Here is a 12305-nt window from a genome sequence, read left to right on the forward strand (position 1 = left end):
TAGATAATTATAATGTCACTTATATTAATCAATTTCTAACTATAGCCTTATCAATGATGAAATCGTTATGATTTCACTATATAGAAAATGTTTTATCTGAAGCCTCATCAATGAAATCATTATGATTTCATTTTTATAGAACATTTTCTATCGAAACCCTTATCAGTGAAATCATTATAATTTCACTTTCATAGAAAATTTGCTATCTGAAGTCTCATCAATGATATCATTATGAAATAATCTCTTTAAATGATAGTCAGATATGACTTTGAATATAAAGGAATCCTTTATGGAATTGTCCACAAGATAGAATTACATTCTGTCTGTCAGGCTGATCACATCATCACACTTGGATAGATTGAAATTTGTCTTCCTGGGAATAGCTAGGTCCTCACAGAAATAGACCAGAGATTCAATAACGGATCGTTTGTGGATGTATTACTGCATGTCTATGGGTCTGAGAGTAAGTAAATTGTTACTGGATTGCTTGGTCTGTCACAGTTCAGATTGAAGTAGAAGCAGATTGTCTGACCACATTTGTTCTGTTGACTTCCAGTACTTAGTGTATTAGAAGGACTTTATGATTGATGCCCTTTTAACTAAGCTATAATATATAATGTGCTAAGTGGAAGTTGATGAAAGTTGGAGTTCTTGTAACAAAACCATTGATCTATATGTCATAAATGTTCAGCACAATGCCTTAGAAATGGTGTGGAAAGATTGAGTGGCGAGGAAAGTTTGGTTATTTTTACTGGGGGTGGGGGGGAGAGTATTCACATGGTAGAATATAGTAGATTGAGGGGTGTGGAAAGATTATTTTTGTGGGGAGTGGGGGGAGGGAGGATTCACGTGGTGGAATATAGTAGATTGAGGGGTGTGGAAAGATTTTTTTTTTGGGGGGGGGGGGAGGGAGGAGTCACATAGTAGAATATGGTGGCTGTTATTATGGCTTGAAAGTGAATGTCTGTTAGAATGTTTGACACACTAACCACTGGGCCATATTAACCTTGGTTACATGTATTAAAAGAAAGTATTGGCATCAACAGTAACGTGCGACATAGTTAGGTGGTACTTACCAAAAGATGTTTCTACACATTAAGTTAGCTGGTTTTCGGGCCATTCATGTTGGAGAGGCAATGTGATAAAGTCACATGACTTGTGTTGTTTGATGGGGGCGATTATTATCGGAAACATGTGTTTTTAGATCACAGAGAAAAGTTTGTCTGCCAGGATCAGAGAAAATCAATCGACTTCAAGAAATAATGACCACCATTAATCAGAGATAGTGTGCTGTTACTAGGATAGGTGAAGGGGAGAGCTCAGTCATCTTGTTCACACAGTCAGCGATATTAAATATTCAGCAAAGATTTTGTCGATAAGAAGCATAATAGTAATCCCAGATTTACACCATGTATTGTACACAAAGGTAAAAGTTTCTTATATTATTGATGAGGGACTTCGCTACGGGTTATGTAAGATCCTTATGATATCACTTATCTCTTTAGAGAATTTTTTTTTATTACTTATATTTCTTTGGAGAGTTTTTTTTTATATTATTACTTATCTCTTTAATAAAATATTACTTAATTCTTTGAAGCAAATTTTCATATTATTATTTATCTCTTTTGAAGAAAAAAATATATACCATTACATATACTCTTTGGAAATATTTTTTGTATTATTACTTATCTCTTTGAATAAATATTTTGAAAAAAAAAATCAAATGTTTTATATATATATCAATAGACCTTTATTTTATCTTTAATTTAGCAATAAAGGAATACAGAAATTTAGGAATAGAGATTTTCAGAGTTGGCTGTGCACTGTAGTGATTCAGAATGTGAGTCAGCCAACGTCTAGTCGAGATATCACATGGAGAGGTTACATGTAGAAGTCAGTCAGCAAAGCTCTCATTGATTAATGCCTTAGTTTAGATTTTTTTTTTCAATTATTAAAAAGTGTATCATGATTCACAAGGTTAGCTAGCTGTTGTGAACAGACACAAGCTGTGTGTGGTATGGAGATAATCCGGAGATATAATTTTATGTTTCATAAAGAATTTAGTTTTCTTTTCTATTTTCGAAAACAGTCTCTATTGCTATCATTGTATGTCATTTTATCCAAAAAAAAAATTTCAACTTTTACTGTATGATTTTGGACTCAATTCTTATCTTATATTCTGCTATATTTTCTCCATTTTTATCATTTTTCTAATTCTGAAATTTTACTGATTTTAGGAAAAAGTCGGATGCCAGTAAAATACCGGCACTTAAGGGACTTCAGAAGAAAAGTGTATCGAAAAGTCCTAGCCTGCCAAAGAAGCACCCTCTGACCCCATCCCAGGATGCAGTGAGTGCGGCCACAACAAAACCGCGATCAGGATCCAACCTAGGCATACCGTACACCGAGGACCAACAAATGCTACGTAGTAGTACGGAAGACCTGGATAGTGTAAGTATATACTGAGTTAGCTCCCTTGGAGTTGTCTCCCTAGTCAGTGTTTACCATTTTGTGAATGCCTGGGCCCAGTTTCATGAACATTCCTTAAAATGCTCCATAGGAAAAAAGAAGTTAAGGGAAAATCTAAAATTAAGGTCCATAAAAATTTCCTATTGAGGATTTAAAGTTAAGGGATTCCTTAAACTGGGCCCTGATTTGGGTCTCAAGTAGACAGGGTTTTCAACTCTACATTGTAGCTAGCACCTCCATAGAAGACCCTGTTCTACTGAACAAAATTAACTCTTTATTCAATCTGGCAGGTCCCTTGTAATCCATTTTGTTTTGTCAAATGTCTTATCAACAGCTAGGATAATTAAAGAAGTTGATTTTAAGAAGAAGGAAACTTGAGTACCTCAACCTACAGGAAAAACACCAACCTACAGTCAGAACATGCCAACTATCTAGTATTTGAATCCAGCTTTGCTGTTGATAAGTTCCATCTTCCGATAATTATGATGTCACAAAAATCACGTAAAAATATGGCCTTGCAGTCACTGGAAGGTGCGACTTATTGATGGTAAATTGTACTTACATCGCTTTTGGATCTCAAAACCCTCAATTGCTCAGCAATCTTAGCCACTTTGTCTGTGAAAAGCAGTTGATATATAATGGTATCATTGTGCTGATGTCATTGATTAGAGGTGTAGTGTGTTGGAAATACCGTATTTGCCATTATTAAGGCCCCTCCCTCTATCAGCGTCCCTCCCATTTTCTGGAGATTGTTGAAATTGTATAAACGCCCCATCTCATTGACTAATATTTTACAACATGTGATGCCTCTGTCATCAGCATGGTATCCCATAATACATGGAACTTGCAGGTTTTTTACATGTGAATCATGACCTAACAAAGCGACTCAAAATATAAAAGGCATATATACATGTTTACTGTAACAGATTAATGTGCCATGAGTACAGAGATTTGAAATATGGCTGACTTTTGTCCTCAACTACATCTTGGTTCATTAATAAGCCCCCCCCCCCCCCCTCATTAATAACACACACACACACACACACACACACACCTTTGTTACAATTATATAAGTGCACTGGGCACTTCTTACTGCAAATATGGTAACAATTTTCTTGTTTCACAGGTGGAGGTGAGTAGCCGTGAAAATGGCAGTAGTGGGGAAGGAGGGCTGGACGAAATGGACGGCCCAACGCCGACAGATTCTCACTCCCATGATCCCCTCAGGACGAAAACGGCAATCGAACAAACACAGTCCAAAATACGCCGTTGCATGGAGATGATCAAGGCGGAGCAAGCTGCCAAAGAAGGTGGAGATAAGTTGTTAATGAGTCTGTCACTTCACATCTTAACGATGCTACACCGCCAACAGAACATAAACGACACCCATCATTGGAACAATGTTTAATCATGTATATATATGTCTAATTACACAAAAAATAATATCAAATAATTTATTTTACTTTTTGTGTATGCACAGTCAATACTTCAATTCATTTAGCACATACTGACATGGATTTTTTCTCGATTGGATGCTATTAATTATTTTTGATATTTTCACCTTGAAGTAAAATAAGAAGCTCAAACTTTTTCTATGGTGGTAATTGTGTAAGGGAAATAAATTTTGTAACTATATAAAAAAATTGATTTGTCTATTCCTATTTTTGATAGCGAAAAAATACAATTCATAAGCAGTGTAGCATCTTTAAGCCTTCTACCTTCTAGTTTTAAGGTAGAATTTAATCATTGGGCTCATAGCAGATATTAAAATGTTTTGTGCAATTCATATCCTTAAATGCCCATTATCTTTCGGAAAAGTCTTTTAATTTTTAAAATGAGAATGTACAACGAGATCGATTATTTTATTGAGTCATAAAAATTATTAACTTTATGTTAATACTACCCTTAACAATTTAATTCAAATGAATAAGATATTAATTTTCATAATGCAGGTCGTCTTAGTTTCCCGCCATTGTCCTAAATACTGTTCAGTAGTTGACTACCACTGCACATGATGGCTAAACAGGGAAATGAAACTCCACTGTTTTCATATATTATGCAGGAAATCTTGCATATGTTTGGTGTTGTAACCTTATCTTAGGCGCTTATTTTATTAATGTTTTTTAGAAATTTTGCTCGGAAAAGGTAATTGGCCTTTAATAAGTCATAATTTAGAAAAGATTCTGATGATTTTGTCACCCCTTGAGTGATAATTTCTGGTGATGTTTCTGATGTTTTATCTTTATGATTAATGGATGTAATGATTCTGGTTGCTGCAGAAAATGTCAACGAATACCTGAAACTTGCGGCCAGTACGGGTGCAGACAAGCAACAGCTTCAGCGGATAAAAACCATGTTTGAGAAGAAAAATCAGAAATCCACACAGCAAATTAGTAGCCTGCAGAAAAAACTGGAGAATTATCATAAACGTTTAAGTGATCTAGAAACGTATGGGGTTTCGGGACACAAGCAAGCGAGGGAGGTGCTTCGGGATATGGGCCAGGGACTCAAGTAAGTTTACCTAAGGATCTCCCTTCCACCGTTTTCTTTCTCTGATCTATTATCATTACCCCTTACTGTAATGTTGTGAGACAGAAACCAATGTTGTACCACATTTTTAGCTCACCTGGCCGAAGGGTCAGTGAGCTTATGTCATGGTGCGGCATCCGTCGTTTGTCCGTCAACATTTCCTCAATCAAATCGCTACTTAGTCATACTGTTCAGCATGGATTGTAACCAAATTTAGTAAGAAGCATCCTTTGGGGAAGGGGACAGAGTTTGTAAATTTTCAGCTCTGACCACTGGAGCAGAAAGAGTGGAGTTTTAGAGGTAAATCTTTAAAGTCCTTCAGAAAAGAAAAAAAGATCCTTTATTCAGAACATAACTTGGCATTACAAACTGGGTGAGCGATACAGGCTGTCTTGTTTAATTAATTAACAATCAATTTCTGTATCGTTTTTGAAATCTTTACTCGCCATCATTCAAACTCACCCCTACTTTTACTCTAGAAGAGTCAGCTGTAATTCCAGGATTATGACTATATACTTTCCCATTTACAGACCTTCACTGTGGCGGTCTGTTTGGAAAAGATATGGTTCTAGGCCTTCTGGGTGAGAACAAATTTAGGCATGTCAAAGGAGAGTTTACTCCTACAGAAATTTTTTGTTTGCAAAAAAAAAAAATAGTGGAAATTGTTTATATTGAGAAAGAGTGTAAAGGTCATGACCTTTGATCAAAGTGTAAAGAGCATGACCTTTGAACCAAAAGAGAGCATTTGTTTTCTTCCTTATGCTTTCTGAATCGTGTCCCAGATTACCACCTTCAGCCAAAATAAAACCAGCAAATCATTATTGCCTTTTGTTTTCCGTTTCCTAAGCTGTTTTTTTCCTTCTATTTTGTCATCACATTGTGAAAAAAAGGCTGAGTTTTTTTTAACGTTTTATCCACAAAGATTCCAACCTGTGACGTTTTATGTCATAGAGTTTATGACTTTTGACCCATAGATTTTACGACCTTTGATCCATAGATTTCATGACCTTTGATCCACAGAAATTCATATCTTTGTTTCCTTTTACCAAAATAAGGTTAGAATCTTGAAATAAAAACCGCAATGCCGTTTTGTCCACAGGGGTGTTGGTGCTAATATAGTTGATGGTATAACGGGGTTCTCCGGGTAAGTTGGGGTCAGCGTCAACATCCTGCTTGCTTTGTTTTTGTCCGTCGCTTGTTATATTTAGGTTTGCCACATCACCCGAGGTGTGTCCTTTTCCTCTTTTATTTCTGAAAAATAGGGAAAACGGTTTAAGATTAAAAAGAAACAAATAGGAAAACATGTAAAAAACGAAAGCAACACGAAAAGAAAGGAAAATCTTTCGAAGATACTTTTTGAAATTAAGTTTTAGTGACATACTAACTTTAAAGGGACAATTCATTCTACGAGAACATTAAAATTTGTATATATATCAGAAAACCCAAAGTTCTAATGGAAATTAGATCAGTCGGTTTTACTGTGATATGTCAGAAAATCCCAAGGTGGTGAAATGCGTGTGAATTGTTCAAACTCACTCGCTGTCGGCCATTACACATTGTGGTCGAATATCTTGTATGCCGAACCCAGTCCCTTGCTCGTAGAGTAATGCTACTTTTGTCTAGAACTGCTCAAATCGCTCTGACTGAAGTGTGTTTACCTTATTAGGTAATTTTCTTGCCTAAAAATCATTATATCACCTTCACAGTGGTTATGTAGTTCATTTGTTTAACGTGCATGACTTTGGCTCGGATATTGGTACAGCATACATATTGTACCTGCTTAATCGTATTGATCAACGATTTGTAATTACAACGGTATCAATTAAAATACTAAACAATGACGTGGAATTTGTCAATATCTTATGTTATATGTTTCATTAGAAATGTAGAACAATACATTTATGCCATATTTTGCTTCTTGGTTATGTAAAAGAATTAGCCTGAGTGAATTGTCCCTTTAAGTCTATGAAAGTAAGACAAATAAAATTTCACTCAGGGTTTGAAAAAATCTACTGTTATTTTCTTTCTGTGATTTGCTTATTGGTGAGCAAGAAGTATCAAACTGCTTGAAGCTTTGTTACATCAAGCCAACCTGGCTTGTTTTTTCTCACCAAAATCTTTTTTTTATTTGTAAACAGATTTATTTTTCTTTAAAAAAAAAAATTAACATTACCAGTTTAAGATTTTAGGAACATCATTTTATTGATGAAATTTAAATCAGCTGTTCTTTTAGTAAATCAACTGCTTGATGCTTCATCGCCTTTAGTTGGCTTACTGACCATTCGACATATAGAACACTTTCATCCCTAAAACTTTATAATGAACTACTCCCGCTTTAGAGTTAGAAAAGTCCAACTGTGTTGATGGGGTGTTAGGATGTTTCCTATTGTTAATTTGTTGTGGTGAAATTATCCTTTTATTTTGATGCTCCCTATATTTTATGTACTTGTGTATATATCTACTGTCCATATGCTTAGGATAAATGGGATTAATGTCTAGTTTTCTTTGCAGGCCAACAAGAACAATTTGTAATTTTTAACTTATTTCACTTATAATTTGTTTCACAATTGTAAAGTAAAGTAAGATATTTTTTAAAAAATACTTTGTGTTATGGAAGACGATTTTGTGTTCCTGTTTATGAAAGTACAAATATGATTTTTATCATTCTTAGATTTCTCTTCAGGTTTAATTTAAATTTCCATTATTAAAAAAAAAGTGATTTACTACATACTCCAGAGTAAAAAATCTTTGGGAATATTCTTATTTCACCTTTGAAAACAAAACATTCCCTAAAAGGTGATTGACCTTTAACCTAGTTCATCAGCAAGTTTTATTTTGTCGATTAATGCACCTTTATTGTTATAACTGTTGTGTTTTTCAGGGGTGTTGTTGACAATATCAAAGGTGCCAAAGAGTGAGTAATACAAAAAAAAATAGTGAAATATTTTATTATCAAATTATCATGGTAATGTCAAATTAGTTTTCATTTGAAAAGATTTAAGCATAACAATGTTTGAGGTCATAGTTCTATTTAAATTAAAAAGAACTTATTATTGTCAGGAAAAAAATGATCACTAAGAGGGCAAAATGATAATTTTCTGAAAATATTACAGGCCTCAAAAATATTGATACTAAATAATAACTTATTCTGTATTTGCATATTACAGAGTTATCTGCCCTTGCAGATAGGTATTAGTTATGATGTCATGTGTTTGCGAGCTTAACATCACGCTTTTCTGATTAAATTGATGTGAATTGTGCTCACAAAATAATGACGTCATAATGGATACCTACCTGTTAGGGAGATAATTCTAAAATAAGCAAAGACAGACTACTAGTTGATTTTCTCTCGTTTTCATTTGATACTATTGATTTTTTTTTCTCTGATTAATCTTTGTGATTTTGTTTCCCAGTACTATTGTGTCAAAACCCAAGGAATTCGCACACCTCATCAAGAACAAGTTTGGCAGTGCAGGGGATATAAGTGAACTTAGTAAGTTGCTTTTAATTAATTTGCCATTAGTATCAATAATTAACAAAAATCTTAATAATTTTTTATCAGTCCTGTTATTCCTTTGGTTATGAAAAAATCTTATCTATTATTTTGCTACCTTTGAGTAAATTTAAATATCTTGGCATTTAAAGTGTTGAAATTCAGAATATTTGACATGCCTACCGTATCGGTCCATTCTCTATTATTACATGTTAAAGTTTCAAATTCTGTTTAACCAGAATTTACATTATTAAACAATATGTCATTCTTGATTGGTTAAGCAAAGATTCAAGGTCTTACAATAGGGAAAAGACCTATAATGTAGAAGCAGGACCAAAACTGTGTCAAGTTTCGACTTAGCCAATTAAAGATGACATTACAAAACGTTACATTACTAATGATTGGCTAAAGTCTAGGATTCTTTTATGATCCTGGAGCCTGAGTGTCTAATCCCTTTGACACTGCCAATAAAATAGTTTGAAATTGAAATTTATGGTTTCTCCACGATCCTAAAGCAAGGTTTCTTTAAGATTCATTGTAAATACATCCAATATTTCGTTGTTCTGGTGCTACAGAAATCCTGGACGATGTGCCGTCTTCAGAGGGAGAGAAAGCTCACGGAAGCACACTGCCAGCAAGGTACTGTAGATCTAAAAGTCATCCACGGCATGTGACCTCCTCGCTTGTACGTGTTGCTACAAGTCCGGGCATGATAGCTGTGGCACATCAGTCTCAGGCACACATGTAAGGCACCTAGAACACTAGGCTGCTAAAATGTTTGCTGTGTGGTAAATGCTAACATATGTTCGCCATGTTCGCTGACCACTAACATGATGGCAACTTTGGTTTCCATGTTTTCTGAGCACTTTCATGGTAACTTTGGTTTCCATGTTTTCTGAGCACTTTCATGGTAACTTTGGTTTCCATGTTTGCTGAGCACTTTCATGGTAACTTTGGTTTCCATGTTTGCTGAGCACTTTCATGGTAACTTTGGTTTTCATGTTTTCTGAGTGCTTATATGGTAACTTTGGTTTCCATATTTGCTGAGCACTACCAACATGGTAACTTTGGTTTCCATATTTGCTGAGCACTACCAACATGATAACTTTGGTTTCCATGTTTGCTGAGCGCTTTCATGGTAACTTAGGTTTCCATGTTTTCTGAGCGCTTATATGGTAACTTAGGTTTCCATGTTTGCTGAGCACTTTCATGGTAACTTTGGTTTCCATATTTGCTGAGCACTACCAACATGGTAACTTTGGTTTCCATATTTGCTGAGCACTACCAACATGGTAACTTTGGTTTCCATATTTGCTGAGCACTACCAACATGGTAACTTCGGTTGACATTTTTGCTGAGCACTACCAACATGGTAACTTCGGTTGACATTTTTGCTGAGCACTACCAACATGGTAACTTCGGTTGACATTTTTGCTGAGCACTACCATCATGGTAACTTTGGTTGACATTTTTGCTGAGCGCTAACATGCTAAGTTATGTTTGCCATATTTGGTGGGCACTTACATGCTAAGTTGCGGTTGCTAAATGCTGCTAGCACGTTTGGTGGATTGACACTTATACTCAGCTTTAGTATTAGTATCTTAACTCTATCACAATATCGAGTTGTAGATCTGCATTTCGGAAAGTTCGGAAATACCTATTCTTGCCAAAATTTGAAAGCAGATTCTGGTATCTGTATTTGCGCTGAATTTATATAAAAATTTGTTCAGATATCTTAGCTTTCACGGCCATGATATTAGCCTCTACATTTTAAGATATTTTTTATATAGACCATATCGCACACAAGACACTTTCTAGAAGTGAGCAAAGAATATGTTATCTATTTTGTCTCATGACTCACTCACTGTCAAACATAATAAACGTTGATCATTTTCAAAATCACAGTTAATGCCTTTCTAGTTGATGAATTAGATGCTTTACATTGTTCCACAGCCTGTCCAAGTGAATATTTTAACCCTCCACTTAATGGCTGCCTGACAAGTGTTTCTATGGTGACAACTTTTTTCCAGCCAATCATATTAATCGATTTGTTGACCTCTCCCTTAGCCAATCAGATTGTTCTTTGTAGTGACTTATTCAGCCAATCAGAAAAATTTCTTGGGGAAAATTGACACATGGAAGAAATTCATTAAAGTGGTCTGCATTTCTAATCGACTTTCCTACTAATTTCCTAACTCCTGTCTAACACACATTTTTGCACTCATTATCAAGAAACCATATTTGATATTTTTCAGATGTCCTGAGCAGTTTTTTAATCCTATTCGGTAATACATTTCACTTTCTAACATTCTGTATTGTACATACTTAACAATCGTATTAGCATGTAATACTGCACTCTAACCTTGCATCCCCTTGTTTGAAAATGAAATAGTCGAGGCTTTAATCTGGTTTAATTAACTACATGTATTTCCATAAGGGGGTGTTTTTTTCGATAATTTTTTTTCAACAATTTTCTTTTTCGGTAACAAAAAGATTTTACCGTGGAATGTATTGTAAACAAATGAATGAGACAAAAACTTTATTTATTCAAACAAATTTGACCAGTAATACATACCAAATTTTCATTGTTAAATCAATGATATTGAAACGTATTTTGAAGGAAAAACACAATCTGTTATTGCAAAGAGGGGAAAAATATTTGAGAAAACATTATCACAAATATGATTTGAATTATCTGTTGAACTTTTTCAATTAATTCATTATTATAACTTTTTGAAATTTAATTGTTGTTTATGCTTACAGTGCATGATTTGCATTCTTGTTTTGTTGTTAAAGTTAGACATTATTGTGTTCTAATTAGAATACGTCAGCCTCCCAAGGTTAAGGGATATTAACTTCCCCAGGTCAAAAGTGCTACCAAGGGAAGAAAGACAAATCCAAAGCTATGAGGCATAGTTAATCATTGGAGTAATTCAACCAAATTATTTCCCTTAAGTTGGCGGTTAGGTCGTTATACCACTGACTAGTACACCTCGGGGTTGTCATGACCGACCATCTGTAAAAGTTTGTACAGATAGATGGAGCTCCGAGCATTACATGTTATAGACTACATGTATAAGACTCTTTCATATGTGGGTATGAGGGATAGGGATATTTTCCCGAGGGTTACAAAATATCGTAAAGCCCGACTTACAGTCTAAAGTAACACAACTTTTAGTTAGTAGTTGTAATTTTAACAAAATCATATCAACCGCAATTTACATTATTAGTTCTCAAAACATGTAAAAAAACTTGAAATTAGACGGATTAGAAAAATAACCTAACACTATACTAAATATACTTTTTCATGGGTATTGGTTACAACATTTGTAGAGTACACAATTTGATTTAAAGTGCATACATTACTGGTATTATCAAAATCAAATAAGTAAGTTTTTCCCCAACCCTTCACCCATATACAGTACATGTATAAAAAGCAAAACTTCCTTACAATATATATGATCCACAAATCACGTTAACCATTGGTGTGAAAGGCACCGTCCATGTGAAGGGACATAACTCCGTAATGTATGGCTGGTATCACTGGATCAATATTATGGCTTCCTGCATCATTTATGTATTCTCACCAGCTTATGTATTGTTATATGTCATGACACTACGCCAATAGCATCTGTAATGTTCAATACCAATCACCATCAGAAAACCTATACCATACAAGATTTTAAAATAATGTTAAAGTGAATAGTCGGGCAAAGAAATTCAGTCTAAATGCGTTCATTGGCCTTCCAAAAGTTCTCACATATTAAAACGACGGTCAAGTTCTGCTTACGTTTCCCAGTTCTGACCATTGAAA

At 34.7% G+C, this 12305-nt stretch overlaps 1 protein-coding gene across 20 annotated transcripts in view; it reads left to right on the plus strand.

The window, feature by feature from the left end:
* Positions 1–12305, plus strand: part of LOC138308967 (transmembrane and coiled-coil domains protein 2-like) — a 72977-nt gene that overhangs the window by 53268 nt on the left and 7404 nt on the right. For 9 of the 20 annotated variants that reach the window (XM_069250047.1, XM_069250048.1, XM_069250030.1 and 6 more), the window contains 8 exons: positions 2238–2451; positions 3596–3779; positions 4749–4980; positions 5529–5579; positions 6098–6142; positions 7880–7912; positions 8412–8491; positions 9058–9235. In XM_069250047.1, the coding sequence (XP_069106148.1) occupies positions 2238–2451; positions 3596–3779; positions 4749–4980; positions 5529–5579; positions 6098–6142; positions 7880–7912; positions 8412–8491; positions 9058–9235 (1017 nt within the window). Of the gene's footprint in view, positions 1–2237; positions 2452–3595; positions 3780–4748; positions 4981–5528; positions 5580–6097; positions 6143–7879; positions 7913–8411; positions 8492–9057; positions 9236–10746; positions 10777–12305 lie in introns of all 20 variants that reach the window. The other 11 variants (XM_069250038.1, XM_069250039.1, XM_069250031.1 and 8 more) reach the window with 11 other exon arrangements.

Source organism: Argopecten irradians, chromosome 15, assembly GCF_041381155.1.
Source record: "Argopecten irradians isolate NY chromosome 15, Ai_NY, whole genome shotgun sequence".
NCBI lineage: Eukaryota > Metazoa > Mollusca > Bivalvia > Pectinida > Pectinidae > Argopecten > Argopecten irradians.